Genomic DNA, 17,877 nt, shown 5'->3' with positions numbered 1-17,877 from the left:
ATTCCTGTGACAGAGGATGAGGGACCCCGACTGGGCAGTCTTTGGAAAGTGTTAGTCGCCCAGTCGCATCTGGCTCTTTGCAATGCCAAGGAACCCGCCAGGGGCCTCTGTCCATGGGATTCTCCAGGCAAGAATACTGGAGTGGGTTGCCATTCCCTTCTCCAGGGCATCTTCCCAACTTAGGGATTTAACTCGGGTTTCCAGTACTGCAGGCAGATTCTTTACCATCTGAAACACCAGGGAAGCCAGGGAAGTCTTTGACAAGTGTTCCCTTTACTGCAGACAGTTGCGAGGCGGGTGGGGGCGGGCAGGAGGAATCTTTGGAGGTGGTGGACTGTTTGGGAGGCCTGAGGGCTGTGGGAAGGAAGCTGCAGGTGGGGGAGAGGGAGCAAAGCACAGGAGAGCCATGGAGGAAGCTTCTAAGGATTGGGTTCAGAAAAACCCAGGGAAAATAGAATCACAGATTTCTAAAGCCAGTGAGGTTAATTCAGTTCCAGCCTTCCAAAAACACCAAAGGAAGTCATCTCTCCAACAACGAGGTCCATCCGTCCTTTAAAGGCATGCAGCACAGCAACACGTTGTTTATTAACCTCAGAGCCCAAGTACCTTAAATTTAAATCATCTTCATGATTAGTAACCTCTAAATGCAGGAAAGGCTGATTAAAAAATTTTTTTTTGTTTGCAAAAGAGTCAGACACGACTTAATGACTAAACAACAGTGACAACAATCCTATAAATGATACGTCTTGTTTTGTTAATTCTTAAAAATATTTTATTTTGAATTTTTACTTTAAACTCAAGGATTCACAGCAAAATCTGTGCTCAGGTCTGCTGTTACCTTGAAGTGACCTTAGGTCAGCCTCTAATTGCCTGGTATCTTCGTTAGCAAACCAGGACACAAAGGACACAACACAGTTCTTCCAAAGGCTCCTCTGGTCCCAGGCTATCTCTATAGGTCTGAAATAAAGCGACTTTGCCCTGCTCTGCTAAGGACTAAAAATGAATATTCTGGGAACTTTTCTATTATTTTCAGAATCAGCCTTGGGACCTATGGTCTCTCACTGGGAGTTGATTGGGCAAGATTTCCACTGAAGTGTCCTAGGAGGAGGCATAAAACCCGGCACTGTTTCTTTACCATGACCTGCAGCCCCCAGCCACACAGTCCTGCGCTTGTGCTTGGCTCTGTGGGCTTGCTGCAGACACAAGATGACCCGGGGGGATCCTAGTTTTATTTTTCAAGTTCTATAGCATTTCCATGGAGAAGGCAATGGCAACCCACTCGTGTTCTTGCCTGGAGAATCCCAGGGATGGGGGAGCCTGGTGGGCTGCCGTCTTTGGGGTCACACAGAGTTGGACACGACTGAAGCAACTTAGCAGCAGCAGCAGCAGCATTTCCATGGGTGGCAGCTGGTGTGTTAGCAGCAGGGTGAGCTGGGAAGGCAGTGGGGGGAAGACACTCGGGCAGCTGTGTCAGACCCTCCTCAACCCCAGGACACAGCTCAGGGTGCTGACAAGGCTGCTGCGATAAACATCCTTACCAAGGAAACACCATTCTAATAAAGCAGGCTAAACAGAACTATGTAAACGGGTATGTTGTTGTTTTAGTCGCTAATGACTGTCCGACTTTTTGTGACCCCACAGACTGTAGCCCGTCAGGCTCCTCTATCCACTGAATTTACCAGACAAGAATACTGGACTGGGTTGCCATTTTCTCCTCCAGGGGACCTCCAGGGTTCAAAGTCATGTCTCCTGCTTGGCAGGTGAATTCTTTACCACTGAGCCACCAGGGAAGCCCCGGAAAATGGATATGCAATTCACTTTATGAAGTAATTTTTAAGCATTTTTGGGCTTTTGATCCTGTGCTGTGTATGAGGAGAAGAGATTAAAAAAAATTAAGAATGATGTTAAGGTCCAGTCGGATGATAGATCTGTATACAAATGGCACTGACAGGTGCTGTAGGGGCAGCAAGATGGGAAAATGGGTTCTGACAGGGAGGGTGGGGGTCTTCCCATCTAAGCACATTCTCAGAAAGGCCAACCTGCCTCCTTTCCAAATTTCAGCAGGGACCCCACGCTCCACCTTTTCTGTGCTAGGGAAGTCTGTGGTCCTCATCCTCCTAGTGAGAGCTAATCTACCCCTCCTGGAGTTTAGGTCCTGAAATTCCCACTTCCTTCATCAGGCACCTCTGTCCATGGAATTCTCCAGGCAAGAATACTGGAGTGAGTTGCTATTTCCTTCTCCAGGGGATCTTCTCAACCCAGGGATTGATTCTGCACTGTAGGAAGCCACCAGGGAAGCCCTTTCCTTCATGACTTGGTTCCAAAGCTTTGTTCCTTTTTTCCTCATCAGCAACGTCTCTGATTCGCCTCCCTATGCAGCCTATAAACATACTCCAATATCTCTCCCCCACCACTTAAAAAAAAAACAGAAAAAAAAACCCTCAAAATCTTACTTTTACTACAATATCAATTCACTGCAGAAAACTTTAAAATATATATATATATGTGGGAAAAGGAGAAGGAAAAAAAAATCTCCTATGAATCCACCATTGGGAATTAACTACTGTTTCTATTTTGGTGCATATTTAATTCTTGTATCTTCAACACCTTTTATAGTGTCTCAACACAGCAAATCTTCAATGAGTATTTACTAAATGAATGAATGAAGGAATAATTAACACTTTCATGGAAGAAGTGGCATTTTAGCTGAGTCTCATAGGTAAGTAGGATTCGTGTTAGCAGGGATGAGGGGAAGGACACTCTGGGAAGTGGAAAAAGCATATGCAAAGTCTCAGTAGTGGAACAACTCTGTATGAGGCCAAATGAACCAGTCAGCAGAGGCTGAGGGGCTGAAGGATGGTCATGCAATGCGAGAAGGGGTTGGTGGAGGTCTTCACTGGTCATGCTCTGGAGATTACGGACTTCTGTGGATAATCATAACCCACTGTCCCACTGTAAGAGGATATTAAGTAGTAGTGTAGCGGGACCAGATTCAGCTTCTAAAAGTCACCTAACACCACTGAGGAAATGGAATGAAGAGGCCATGAACAGTCTCTGCCAACCAAGGAGGATGGTGAGGACGTGGGCAGGGACAGTGACTGCGGCAACAGGAAAGGAAGGACTGATGGGAGACGCTTGGCAAAGGCAGAGCTGCTATCACTGAGAACTGCTAGGATGTGGCAGGGGTGAGGTGGGCTACAGACTGAGGCTCTGAGCGGTTCAGAGGGATGCTGATGCCATTTCAGATCTGGAGGACGGAGGGCTTACCCTCTGGCTGGAGCAGGAGTGTGTTTTTTTCTGCATCACAAGATGGGAAGGATGACTCTGAAGGGAGGAACTTCAGCAGACCCAGCTGGCTGGTCTCTCTGGTTTCCCAGAAGGAAAACTGAAAATCATCTGGGGGAATGGTTGATCTCGAAGTAGAGAGGAGTGGAAGCAAAGTTGGAAGCCAGAACTGAGAATAAAGTTTTTTTTTTTAATACCATTTCACACTTACTTACCTTTATTATTGACTGCAAAGTTATTCGTTTTGGGGGTTTGTTTTTTTTTTTGCCACCATACACAGCAAGTGAGATCCTCCCCAACCAGTGATAGAACCCGTGCCCCTAAGCTGGGAGCGCCATCTTAACCACTGCACTGCCAGGATGTCCAAGAACAAAGGCTTGAAACAAATACGTAAGCAACAAATAAAAGGATCCCTCTAAGCAGCACTGAAGGTCCAGCTGAAAAAAGGCAGCCTGGACTGGCACATCCCACAGTTCCCCTACAATGTCTGCCGTTCAGAAAGAGGTGTTAGGTGGGGACTGGAAACACCTCCCCAGAACCACAAGGAGTGGCCAGCGACCTGCAGGGTGTTCTAAGGTGGCGGCTGAGAAGGGCTGACCCCCGCTGAGGTCAGGTCCCGGAAGGTGGCCTGGGGAGCTGCCACACAGCTGAGAGCTTGGCCACACCCTAAAAGCCACTCTTCTCACGTGAGTAAAGATGGTCCGGGAACGAGGAAAGACTCAACTTCCAAGAACTCTCTAGAATCCATGCATTTCTAGCAGAGAAGACAGAGGGAAAAAAAGAACAGGAAAAAAAAATCCCACTTTAAAGGTTTCTTAGATTTTATTCCGAATGAGAGACTGGAGGGTCATTAAAAAGGACAGAGAGATGAGACCTGATTTCTGATTTAGAAGACTCCCTCGGACCGCTGTGTAGGGAGAAGATGAAGTGGGGCACGAGCCGAAGCTCGGGGGACAGTTGGGAGGCCCCTGGAGTCCAGGTGGGGAGGGGCAGCTTGGCGGCAGTGGTCAGCGCTGACAGTGGTGAGGAAGAGGACAGAATCTGGAGGTGCTGTAGACAAAGCTGAGGTGACTCACTGCTGGCCTGGAGGTGAGGGGTCAGAAGATGACCAGAGTCAACAATGACTGGGGCTGGGAGCTACGGAAGTGGCTGAAAGAGGTGCGCCATGGACTGGGGCTGAACTGGGCCCCTCTTACCTCTGGGCAAGAGGTACACGCTTGCATTCTGACTGAGCCAGACAGCACAGGCCAGGTACGCTGCGAGAGACACAGGCTGTGAATTGCTACTGTAACTGCGAGACTCTTCCTTTATTATTCTGACCTCTGACCTGAGATTTTAGGGTTCCAAGGCTTTAGGACTTAGGTATCAAGTTAGATTCATTGTCTGTGACCTTCTTTAAAGTGTAACATTGGTGTTTATTTCCCAAAGGTGACTTCAAATTGAGATGCCTCTGATGAGCCAGGGCCTGTGGACATGGTCTGTTTTGCAGGAGCTTGGTGCCCAGTGAGACAGACGTGCTGGAGGTAACCAGATATGAGACTGCACTGACAAGGTCGGAGAGGATTTCATGGGTCCAGAGCTGGACTTCCAAAGCACAAGGTTCAGCTGGGTGTGTTTCTCTTAGGAAAACAGAATCAGAGCTATCTACATCACAGGACAACATCTTACCACCAATATGTGAGAAACATGCCAAAAACCAGATCTTTCAGAGTTTTCCATTCTAAAAACCTGAACACTGGCTTAAGGAAAGTATTAACATATATGACACCAAGGTTTCCTAGTAGATACTTAAAAAAATCTACTGGGTGTTTAAAAACAGTTGGAATAGGCTTTCTATAGCTCTACAAAGTAAGGCATTCCAGTAGATAAAGGAAAAAAACAAAACCTTTCTCCACTTCAGCTCCAGGGGAGACTGGCAGCCATGCCTGAGGCTGCTGGCCCTGCCCTAGCTCCTTGGAAGTCCAAGCCCGTGCACTATGAGAAGCCACCACTGTGTACTAACCAAGTCTCAGGCTTACTGGGCTCTTGATGCGTGCCGCTTTCCTCCTTACCACTTCTCTCACCCGCTGTACTAAGCCGCTTCAGTCACGTCTGACTCTGAGGCCCTGTGGACCACAGCCCACCAGGCTCCTCTGTCCATGGGATTCTCCAGGCAAGAATACTGGAGTGGGTTGCCATGCCCCCTTCTAGGGGATTTTCCCAACCCAGGGACTGACTCCATGTCTCTCATGTCTCCTGCACTGGCAAGTAGGTTCTTTACCACTAGCACCACCTGGGAAGTTCTCTCTGGCCCCCTGAACCACCCCATCTGTTTTCCCACCCCTCCCTAACAACTCATGAGTTTGGGCAAGCTCTGGGAGATGGTGAAGGACAGGGAAGCCTGGCACGCTGCAGTCCATGGGGTCACAAAGAGCTGGACATGACTGCGCAACTGAACAACAACAACCCCACCAACTCAGGCTCTCCTTTGCCAGTGTCTTCAACAAGTACTAGCTCCTGGACACGAGTCTGGGATCTGAACTCTCATGTATCTTGACTGTGAGCAGGAAGACACTTATTGTCACTACACCCCAGGACTAACTGACCAGGTCAACCCACCGTGTGGCCTCTTATTCTGGGTAGGATGTTTGACTACAGCATAAGGAGTATGGTTAGTGAGTCTCACTCCACCACTGTCTCAGGTCCAAAGCCTCACACTTCCTCTGTGGCTGGGTTTGCCAGAGGCCCAGCATCCCTTCCTGAACCCTGTGCCTCCTCTGCACCTGCTCTCCAGCCCCCCGTGCCAGAAGGCTTGGTCACCAGACACTGCCTCCGACAGAAAACCTACAGACCAACCAAGTTTTCAGGGTCTGCCTCTTCCGAGTGCTTTTTAAATGACCCTCATATTTTAGAAGCTCATTAGATCAGGCGGCTTTTTATTTCTTGGGTCTGACCCTGGCAGGCTTAGTTTAGATTCAAAGTTCTTTTCTGTTGACTCAAGTTAGTTTTCTTCTAACTTTTAGGCTTTTATTTTTCTGTTTAGTTAAACTTTTGCAAAAATAAACATTTATAAAAATATGGAAGCAATAATGTTTTCAAAAAACACTAGAAAATACAAAAAAGTAGAAAAAATTACTCATAGCCTTGCTACCCAAATACAACCACTACTGGCATTCTATTTTATTTCCTTCTGGTCTTTTTCCATTCATTTTTTTCCCCCATACAAGTTCCCACTTCCACAGAAATATGATTGCTGGCCTACTGTCTTCACATTTCTTTCTTCGTATTTCAGATAGTGTTTGCTTCTTAACTCTTAAAAACGGAACTTATTATCAGATATTCAAAGTCACAAAACCCAAATGTTATGTAGGTAACTTGTTTTGATTCTCCTGTGGATTGGAGTGGACTGTCTCTCAGTTGGAGACAATCTGGGAAATGCAATTATGAACTGGGTTTTAAATGACACCGAGGCACGAATATTAACTGTTAGGTGTGCCAATGACATTGTGGTTATATAAGGAAATGTCCAAATTTTTTAGAGCCACATATGAAAATATGTATGCATGAAATGATGTGATGTCTATGGTTTGCTTTAAAATGCTTTAGCATCTGTATGCCTTCTTTGGCCCATTTTTTGATTGGGTCGTTTATTTTCCTGGAATTGAGCTGCAGGAGTTGCTTGTATATTTTTGAGATTAGTTGTTTGTCAGTTGCTTCACTTGCTATTATTTTCTCCCATTCTGAAGGCTGTCTTTTCACCTTGCTTATAGTTTCCTTTGTTGTGCAGAAGCTTTTAAGTTTAATTAGGTCCCATTTGTTTATTGCTTGTATTTCCAATATTCTGGGAGGTGGGTCATAGAGGATCCTGCTGTGATGTATGTCGGAGAGTGTTTTGCCTATGTTCTCCTCTAGGAGTTTTATAGTTTCTGGTCTTACTTTTAGACTTTTAATCCATTTTGAGTTTATTTTTGTGTATGGTGTTAGAAAGTGTTCTAGTTTCATTCTTTTACAAGTGGTTGACCAGTTTTCCCAGCACCACCTGTTAAAGAGATTGTCTTGTATATTCTTGCCTCCTTTGTCAAAGATAAGGTGTCCATAGGTGCGTGGATTTATCTCTAGGCTTTCTATTTTGTTCCACTGATCTATATTTCTCTCTTTGTGCCAGTACCATACTGTCTTGATGACTGTGGCTTTGTAGTAGAGCCTGAAGTAGACAGGTTGAAGACATACAGATGGCTAACAAACACATGAAAAGATGCTCAACATCACTCATTATCAGAGAAATCCAAATCAAAACCACAATGAGGTACCATTTCACACCAGTTAGAATGGCTGCGATCCAAAAGTCTACAAGCAATAAATGCTGGAGAGGGTATGGAGAAAAGAGAACCCTCTTACACTGTTGGTGGGAATGCAAACTAGTACAGACACTATGGAGAACAGTGTGGAGATTCCTTGAAAAGTGAAAGTGAAATCGCTCAGTCGTGTCCGACTCTTTGCAACCCCATGGACTGCAGCCTACTGGGCTCCTCCGTTGATGGGATTTTCTGGGCAAAGGTACTGGAGTGGGTTGCCATTTCCTTAAAATACTGGAAATAGAACTGCCTTATGACTCAGCAATCCCATTGCTGGGCATACACACTGAGGAAACCAGAACTGAAAGAGACATGTGTACCCTAATGTTCATCACAGCACTGTTTATAATAGCTAGGACATGGAAGCAACCTAGATGTCCGTCAGCAGATGAATGGATAAGAAAGCTGTGGTACATATACACAATGGAGTATTACTCAGCCATTAAAAAGAATACATTTGAACCAGTTCTAATGAGGTGGATGAAACTGGAGCCTATTATACAGAGTGAAGTAAGCCAGAAAGAAAAACACCAATACAGTATACTAACACATATATATGGAAAGATGGTAATGATAACCCTGTACACAAGACAGCAAAAGAGACACAGATGTATAGAACAGTCTTGGACTCTGTGGGAGAGGGCGAGGGTGGGATGATTTGGGAGGACACTGAAACATGTATAATATCATACATGAAATGAATTGCCTGTCCAGGTTCGATGCATGATACTGGATGCTTGAGGCTGGTGCACTGGGATGACCCAGAGGGATGGTACGGGGAGGGAGGAGGGAGGCGGCTTCAGGATGGTGAACACGTGTACACCTGTGGTGGATTCATGTTGATGTATGGCAAAACCAATACAATATTGTAAAGTAATTAACCTCCAATTAAAATAAATAAATTTATATTAAAAAAATAAAATGCTTTAGCAAAGAAAATAAATGTTGACAGTTGTTAAATCTAGGAGATGGGGATGGTGGATTTATTGTGCTATTTTCTACACTTTCATGTATATTTGAAATTTTTCAAAATAAAAATAAAAAAATTAAAGTGGCCACAGTTTAAACAGCGAAGTGGTTTTAAAGGCTTGTTAAGAAGAACAGCAGTCCTCTGCCCCTTCCCAGGGGTAACCACTGTCATCTCTCAGTAGATTATTTTGGTATTTACTTTCACAGTTCTATACAATCTGCCGGATTACTTCTTCTTGATTTTTCAGTTTTAGGCATCATTCACAAACTTTTCCACTATAGAAGGGGCAAATTAACTCTTCCTGCCACACATGCTGCCTTCCCCCAACCAAACACACATAAGCATTCCCAGGCCCTCGTTCTCCCAATAAAATTACATCATCACTATGAGAATTAACTATTATAACTATGTAAATACTCAGGGTTACTATTCTTTCCTATACAGCTTTTTATTTTTACTGAAATTAGTAACTGTTTTGTTTCAATTTGGTTGGTTTTTCTATCTGCTCTGTACATTAATCCACTTCAAGCTTTCCATCAATTGTTTAAAACAGTGGTTCTCAAAGTACGGTCTGTGGATTCCATTCAGGGATCCATGAGGTCAAAACTATTTTCATAATAGTATTAATACTAAGGCATCATGTGGCCTTTTCTGTATATGTTCCATTTATATTGATGGCACAGAAGCACTGGTGGGGAAAACTGTTGATGCCTTGGCACGAATCACACAATAGCAACAAGTGCTGCCAGAGGCCAGGGTCTCGTCACTGGCTCACACTCACAGGAAATAAAAAAACCTACTTCACTTCAGCATGTTCCTGATGAAGCGGTAAGGAACTTGGTGCTTTCATTGCTTTTACTGTGGCTCAACTCTTGTGTACTTGTCTTTTCCACTTAGCAGCATGGCCAAGTATGACGGCTGTCTTGGGGAAAACCATTTACATACTTTGAGTAGTGAGATGAAATGACCATCTTTTTTTACAGAACACCATTTTTACTTGGAGGATGAGTGACACACTATGGTCATCTGGCACGTCAAGAAAAACAACGAACGTTATTCATTGCTAATGATAAAATTCAAGCCATCATAAAAATCAGAATTTTGGAAACCCTGTATCATACCCATGTATATGATACATGTTTTCCAATACTTAAAGACTTGTCTAGGATCTGTAGTGACACTAATAAATGTGACTTTTTAATATAATGAAATGTGTCAACATTTAAAAAATCAGACTACTAGTCTGAAAAGAGAGAAGGAAATGGCAACCCATTCCAGTGTTCTTGCCTGGAGAATCCCAGGGACTGGGGAGCCTGGTGGGCTGCCTAGGTCTACGGGGTCGCACAGAGTCGGACACGACTGAAGCGACTTAGCAGTAGTAGTAGTAGTCTGAAAACACCAGCCAGTTCAGTCACTTAGTCATGTCTGACTCTGCAACTCCATGGACTGCAGCATACCAGGCTTCCCTGTCCTTCATGGCTGAGTTTGTGCAAACTCATGTCCATTGAGCCAGTGATGCCTTCTAACCCTCTCATCCTCTGTTGCCCCCCTCTCCTCTTGCCCTCAATCTTTCCCAGCATCAGGGTCTTTTCCAATGAGTCAGTTCTTCCCATCAAGTGGCCAAAGTATTAAACCTTTAGCTTCAGCATCAGTCCTTCCAATGAGTATTCAGGACTGATTTCCTTTTAGATTGACTGGTTTGATCTCCTTGTAGTCCAAGGGACTCTCAAGAGTCTTCTCCAATCCATAGTTTGAAAGCATCCATTCTTTGGTGCTCAACCTTCTTTATGGTCCAACTCTCACATCTATACATGACTACTGGATAAAAAATCATGCATGAATAAAAGATCCATTCAAAGTATAAAACAGATGGATAGATTTTAATGTAACCCAGTATAAAAGTCAAGTTGATGTGGCGTTGGTCTGCTGAGGCTGCCATAACAAAATACCATAGACTGGGGAGCTTGAACAATTTCTTTCTCATAGTTCTGGAGGCTGAGATGGCAGCCAATTCAGTTTCTGGTGCCAGCTTTCTTCCTGACTTGCAGATGGTCACCTTCTGACTTGCTCCAATCTGATCCCCTGTTTTCTGCATCTGCATCGAGCTGGTACCCTGGGAATTTTCTTCACCATCATCTAGGTCAGGGGTCAACAAATTATGGTCTGTGGGCCAAATTTAGTCAGTCACTTGTTTTTAAGGGAAGTTTTAGTGGGTCACAGCCTGCTCACATTATTTATATATTCTTCTTTCATGAGTAACTGTAACAGACCACATGGTGTCTAAAACCAAAACCAGGTTTACTAACTGGTCCCCGACCAGGAAGTCTGGTGACTTGTGATCTAGGTAAGCCTTTCACTTCTTTATTGTATGGGTTTATTAGTTTCCCGAGTCCCAGGTCTCCCTCCTTCCTGATTTACTCTTTCTTTTTGGTGAAGGCTTCCTGAGAAAGGGTATGTAAGATGCACATCTTTTGTTTGAGACCTTGCAAGTCTCAAAATGTCCTCTCCTACTCTCACATTATACCGATGGCTTAGCTAGGCACAGGATTTTAGCGTGGAGGTCATAGTCTTCCAGAAATTAGAGAACTTAGCTTCACTGTCATTTAACTTCCAGGGTTCTAATAAAAAAGTCTTACGTTTTTTCTGAGTTCTGATCTACTATATGAGCCTCTTTTTTTTTTTTTTTTTAAATTCTTCTTCTTAGTAGCCTATAGGATCTTTTCTTTGTCCTCAGTGCTCTGAAACTTTATGACAATGTGGCTTGGAGACAGTGTTCCCCTTACTGTGCTGGGCAGTGCACTCTTTTGGCCTGGAGGGTCACATCCTACAGTGATGGGGCCTCTCTCTGAATGATCTTGTTGATGATTTCTTCTTTCTTTCTCTGTCCCCTATTTCTGGAATGGTCACTGAACAGATGCTGGATATCTTGGACTAGTGCTCTACTTTTCCATCTTATTCTGGGACAATTTTTCAACTTTATCTTCCAATCTGAACCCTGAGACTCCATTTCTTCTATCATGTTTTTAATTTCATGCTGTTAATGGAATTTTTTAAAAAGAGCTCCTTCCCCACCACCACTTTTTGAATGTTTCTTTTTCAAAGTACCTAGATCTTGTAGTATAGATACTTTCTTTTAGAAAGGGACTCTCTAAGGATACAAAAAAGTTTCTCCTCCTTATGTGTTGCTTAGTTATTCAGTCAAGTCTGACTCTTCTGCAGCCCTATGGACTGTAAGCTGCCAAGCTCCTCTGTCCATGGGATTCCCAGGCAAGAATACTAGAGCGGTAGCCATTTCCCCCTCCATTCCGTATGTAGCTTGTTTTGTTCCAGTTGTTCCCCACTTGTTTACTTTGGTTTTCCTGTTCCACGTTAGAGGCTTTCCTCTTGTCTCTATACAGGAAAGTGAAATGCAAAAAGGCTGATTCTTTAGTGAAATCCTAAAAAGCTCTGCTTGAGTGGGTGGAGCTTATTGTCCCCCAGCTTTACTGTAGGGAAATACAGCTGAGCTGCTGGTTGGGAAATCCTTGAGGTTTTTATCTTTAAATCTTCACCACTCAGATTCCTCAGAGAAAGATTTTCCTATCTTCTGAGTCAAGGGTATAGGCTTGGCTACTAGAATTCTGAGGTTGGCGGGGAAGAAAAGATGGGCCTTCTAATGTTTGGTGTGCCAGCGTTCACTCAGCCTCCCCCAGTGGGTCATGACCACAGCTGTTTGGTGACCCCCAGTTCAGCATCCTGTCCTTCATCCTGTCTTGGGGACAAATTTCTGATCTTCCACTAGGTTATGGAAGCGATAATCTTTTAAAGTAAACCTTCGACTAATACAGTTGGTCTCCTCTTCACCCACCTCTCCCCTGCTTCCCAGAGATAGCTGCTGCTGTCAATTTCTGAACTTCTTCAGGGTTCTTCTGTGTAAACTGGGTTGTTTCTTGGCTTTCGCTATTGTTGGCTCAGGACTTGGCTTTCCCGGGACTGCTAAGTCAGTTACCACTCATCCATCTGCTTCCCAGCTTCCAAATTTTTGTTGCTGTTGTCTCCTCTCCCATTCTCTTTGTCCTTGTGGGTTTATGTCTTTAAAAAAATCTCTTCACTGTTGTTTTAGTGAGGTTTTGGGAGGGAATGAAAGTAAATGTAGGCATTTGATCCTCCATCTTTATTTGGAACCTCTTTATAATTAAATATCTTTTTTTTTAACTTCTATTTAATATTACAGCATAAACAGTTCCCATGTTCTTACACGGTCTCCATAAGAGCTTTAGTAATTGTGCAGCACTGCACTGAGCTGGGACCATAGCTTCCCCAATCATTACCCTATTTTCAGAAGTTCAGAGTTGCTTCTGTTGTGGGAGAGGGGACTAGTTTCTTCTCGAGTCATCCTTCATTTATCTGTCTCATTTACTCCCTATATTTAGGGAATGGCTGCTGACATCCTGCTCCCCTCTGCTCTCAGTCCATGGTTTCATCGCCTTGGGCCTTGATTACAGCACGACCTCATGCAAATTTTGCTCCTCTTCAAACAGCACCATGATGCAGCACTCGTCTTTCTTTTTTAAAAAAAGATTTATTTAAGGCTGTGTTAGGTTTTCATCACTACACACAGGCTGTCTCTAGCTGCGGTGTGCAGGCTTCTCATTGCAGTGGCTTCTCTTGTTGTGCAGCACAGGCTCTCGGGCACACACAGGCTCAGCTGCTCTGCAGCATGAGCAGTCTTCCGGACGAGGGGCTGAGCCTATGTACCCTGCACTGGCAGGTGGATTCTTAAAGTCCCAGCACTAATCTAAAATGCCTCCTTTCTCATGACTCTTCAGAGGAACCCTAACAGCCATCATTCATGGAGCCTGGCATTTGCAGACATTTGAGCCCACCTCACCTACCCAAACTTGCCACCCTTTCCCCAAATGACCCCCTTCACCCCATCTGCTCCCCTAACTGCAGCCAGGGCCGGCCCACTGTCCCCTCACGGACACCCTCTGCTGCACGAGGCCTCCCCCATGGGACTCTGCTTATACAGCTTCTTCCTTCACATGACACACTGAACGCCACTGAGGCTCAGCCTTCTAAGCAGACTGACAGCTTTTCTCCCGTGTCCTCCTTGCTGGGGAGGCTCTTACGCCTCCCTCATCCTCCCACCACGGAGCTCCAGACCAGCGCCAGGAACACAGTGGGTGCTTACGAGGGAGTCACAAAAGGAAGGGACAGGTGTGTTAAGTCCTTACCTTGCCCTTCGGAGTTAGCGTCCAGATCACAGAGAAGGTCAGCTTGTCGGTCATGGGATTGAGGCTACACAGCTCTTCACACAGCAGCCTGGGAAGCATGGGAACAACCTGCGGACAGGGAACAGGCCATGAGCGGCTTTGCCCGATCTGCAGCAGTTACCTGCCAGCAGAGAAGCAGCCCAGAGAGGCGGGTTCCTTCCGGTGAATAGCCTGAGCTTCCAGGGTGAGATGAACATGGTGGAAGCTCTTTTCCCTGAAAACTCGGCAGGAAGACCGCATTATCTGATACTTTTCTGTGAGGCTTTATTGTTACATGGGAATGTAACCAGAAAGCTGAGAACTGGTAATACAGGGAAAAATACATGATAGCAATAAAAAAATAACTACATTTACTATATACTAAAATTGAAGCTCAAGACTCAAGAATGACTTGTACTTTTGGATATAACTACCTCAGTTCAATGGTATACCCTCTTTAATTAAAAAAAAGAAAGAAAGAAAGAAAGAAATCCTCTTCAACGTACTTTCAAATGATGACTTACAGCCATCCTGGAATGTTATTTGTTTTCTCTAAAATTCCAAAGACAAAATGAGTGGCTCTTCCTGGATATCCTGAGGATACTTCTGACTGTCTCCCTCCTGCCTTTAAATCTTTTCTTTCTCCCATAGTTTTGATTAATGACATCATCATTGACTCCCATCCACCTCCCAAACTGAAAATGGCTGTATTGACAGATGTTTACCCAACACACTTACTGCAGGCCTCCTGGATGTGCGGTGTCAGGCAAGGGAACGCTGCAACGGAGCAGCAACTGTGCACTAGCTGAGGTCAAGTCAGCTAGTCAAGATCCTTCCTCAGCAAAAGCAAAACAAACCCCAGTGGTATCTCACTCTGTGTGAAGAGTGTTGGACATTTATTCTGTTTTAGTACGTTACAGTAACCTTTGATATGGAAAAGCCCACACCAGTAACAAAAAATGTTAGTAACTATGGCATTACTCAGCAGTATCCTGAAGGATGCTACAGCTTTTGTATATAAAAACCTAATGACCACCTGAAGACTTCTGGCAACAGCTTTTTTTAAAATTAATTTTATTTGTTTATTTAATCTCGGGACACAGTCTTCGTTGCTGTGTGGACTTTCTCCAGCTGTGGTGGGTGGGCTTCTCATCGCCGTGGCTTCTTTTGTTGCAGAACACAGGCTCTAGTGCACAGACTGAATAGTTGTGACAGATGGGCCTAGTTGCTCCACAGCATGTGGGATCTTCCTGAATCAGGGACTGAACCTGTCTACTGCACTGGCAGGCAGGCTCTTTACCACTGAGCCACCAGGGAGGCCCAACAGCTTTTTATAAGGCACCTACTTCTGAAAAAATTTTCTTGCTATTGTTTTTGAACCATCTGTTCAGATGACACTGTATTTTCTTTGTTAGCTTATTTAATGAGTATTCAAAAGTGATCTAAATAATTAATATTTTCTTGTATGCATTGAGTGTTTTGCAAAATAACACATATTAACCTGCATAAAGGTACTATAAAAATGGAGAAAATTTTAATACCATATTGTCTCAGGATTAAATTGTAAAGATTTCAAATAATTTCAGCCTTTGGACTAGGCTATGGACTGAACCATGTCTCCTCTACCCCCTAATTCCTACATTGAAGCCCTAACCCTCAATGTGACTGTACCCAATACAGTCATCTCCCAAAGGTGGGGTCTTTAGGTGTAATTAAGGTTAAATGAGGTCATAAGGGTGGGGCCCTGATCTGATAAGTAGAGAAGTCATTTGTGGCTCCCTGCCCTGCACACACACAGAAAGAAAGCCTTGTGAAGACCCACACAGCCCTACACAAGCCAGGAAAAGAGTCTCCACTAGGAACCGAACTGGCCAGCACCTTCTTCTAGGACTGCCAGCCTTCAGCACTGTGAAAAAAAATGCCCAGTCTATGGTATACTGTATGGCGGCCCAAGCTGAGTAAAACCGAGTAAACTGAGTTTGTTGAGTGTGCATTATTGGGTTCTTCTCTGCACTGCATTACCAGACTGGTAGCTCAGCTGGTAAACCATCCACCTGCAATGCAGGAGACCCCGGTTCCAATTCCTGGCTTGGGAAGAGTCCCTGGAGAAGGGACAGGCTACCCACTCCAGTATTCTTGGGCTTCCCTGGTGGCTCAGATGTCAAAGAATCTGCCTGCAATGTGAGAAACCTGGGTTCAATTCCTCGGTAGAGAAGATCCCTTAGAGGAGGGCATGGCAACCCACTCCAGTATTCTTACTTGGAGAATTCCACGGACACAGAAGCCTGGTAGGCTACAGTCCATGGGATCGAAAAGAGTCAGACACAACTGAGTGACTAAGCACATCACAGCATTTCAGCAGCAAGCTCCTTGCCCTGCAAGCTTGCAGTCCAAGCTTAGTACCTTTTTTTTTTTTTTTTCACATATAGTTAGTATTTCTTCTCGGAGAAGGCAATGGCAACCCACTCCAGTACTCTTGCCTGGAAAATCCCATGGATGGAGGAGCCTGGTGGGCTGCAATCCATGAGGTCTCGAAGAGTCAGACATGACTGAGCAGGTTCACTTTCCCTTTTCACTTTCATGCATTGGAGAAGGGAATGGCAACCCACTCCAGCGTTCTTGCCTGGAGAATCCCAGGGGCGTCGGAGCCTGGTGGGCTGCCGTCTATGGGGTCGCACAGAGTTGGACACGATTGAAGCGACTTAGCAGCAGCAGCAGCAGCAGTATTTCTTCTAAGGGTTCAAGGCAGTATCTTTTTTCAATCATACAGCTGAACATCTGAGAATGTAACATATTTCCTGACTTTGTGTTTTAGTGTTTGTGAAAAGAAAGTCATTGCAACTAAATGCAACGTGGTACCCTGGACTGAACCCTGGAACAGAAAGATAATTGGTGGAAAGACTGGGGAAATCCAAATAAAGTATGGATTTAGTTAATAGTAATGTTCCAATGTCAACTTTTCAGTTATGACAAATGTACCATGGTAATGTAAGATGTTAGCAAAGGGTGGGGGGAGCTGAGTGTGTGGTATATGGGAGCTCTCTGTACTATCTTTGCAACTTTTCTGTAAATTTAAATTTATTACAAAAACAGAAGAGTTTATAAAAAGAAGGTCACCGGTTTTCATTACTTGATCTCACAACTGTTATAAATCTTTGACAGTCATTGTGACTGGTGTGAGGTTGTTATACATTTAAATGTGGAAGAAGTTTATGTTAATGAAATACAACCTGATCTATTTTTACATATTGGAGACTGGGGTTACGATTTGATTTGCAAAAAGGCCTTTACCACTAAAAAAACAAAAAAGACAGACATAAGGGTCTTACCCTGTGTAATTTGGGAAACCTAGTGTAATTCTCTGAGTCTTGGCTCTGTCATTAGTAAACAAACACTGGAGATGCTTGAAGTCAGCTCACTGGCCACCCCACGGTCTGCCAGGTCCTTCAGTCTCTAAGGGGACCTTCCTTCTTCGTCAGTCTTTGCCTTGGGCCTCCTCCAGTAACCAGAGCCACCCAGGCCTGCTTGCTGCTCCACTCGTGCACCTGTGGTTCCCTCTTTCTGGAGCACCTTTCTGAGAGTTTTGCATCTGGCCGACTTTTGTACATCCTTTAAGATTCAGCTCATCAGCATCTCTGAAACAGTTCTCCAGATTTCCCCAGGGGACCAGGCCCTGTGTTTTACACCTCCCTCCTACCTGCTCCTGTTCTTTCCAAAAGGACTTGAGATGGCTCTAAACTGTCACTCACTGTATCCCCCTGAGCTCTCATGACGCATGCATGGCTCTTGCTCTCAGCCTAATTGCCCCTTTATGTGACTCTCCTCTCCACTAGACCATGCAGCCTTCAGGAATGAGGACTGTTTCTGTCTCTCTGTCCAGCGCTTTGACACACAGCAGGCACTTGCGGTTTACAAATGAATGACTGACTTTTGCCCAGAAAACAAATCACCTATTTTTTTCTACATTAACTGTTTATCATTATCATATGAAACATTGTATGAAATACATAGTAAACTTCCACTTAAACATCTATACTTAACAAGTTGATAGGCA

The 17,877-nt window shown here is 44.5% G+C and overlaps 1 protein-coding gene across 7 annotated transcripts in view; it reads right to left on the bottom strand.

The window, feature by feature from the left end:
- The window catches only part of DIS3L2 (DIS3 like 3'-5' exoribonuclease 2), a 357,732-nt gene that overhangs the window by 92,701 nt on the left and 247,154 nt on the right, over positions 1-17,877 (bottom strand). For all 7 annotated transcript variants that reach the window (XM_060410516.1, XM_042244406.1, XM_042244405.1 and 4 more), the window contains one exon: positions 13,806-13,913. In XM_060410516.1, coding sequence (XP_060266499.1) covers positions 13,806-13,913 — 108 coding nt within the window. The remainder of the gene's footprint in view (positions 1-13,805; positions 13,914-17,877) is intronic.

Source organism: Ovis aries, chromosome 2, assembly GCF_016772045.2.
Source record: "Ovis aries strain OAR_USU_Benz2616 breed Rambouillet chromosome 2, ARS-UI_Ramb_v3.0, whole genome shotgun sequence".
Lineage (NCBI taxonomy): Eukaryota > Metazoa > Chordata > Mammalia > Artiodactyla > Bovidae > Ovis > Ovis aries.
Note: the sequence above shows the minus strand (reverse complement) of the source record. Positions and strands in the feature narration are given on the sequence as shown.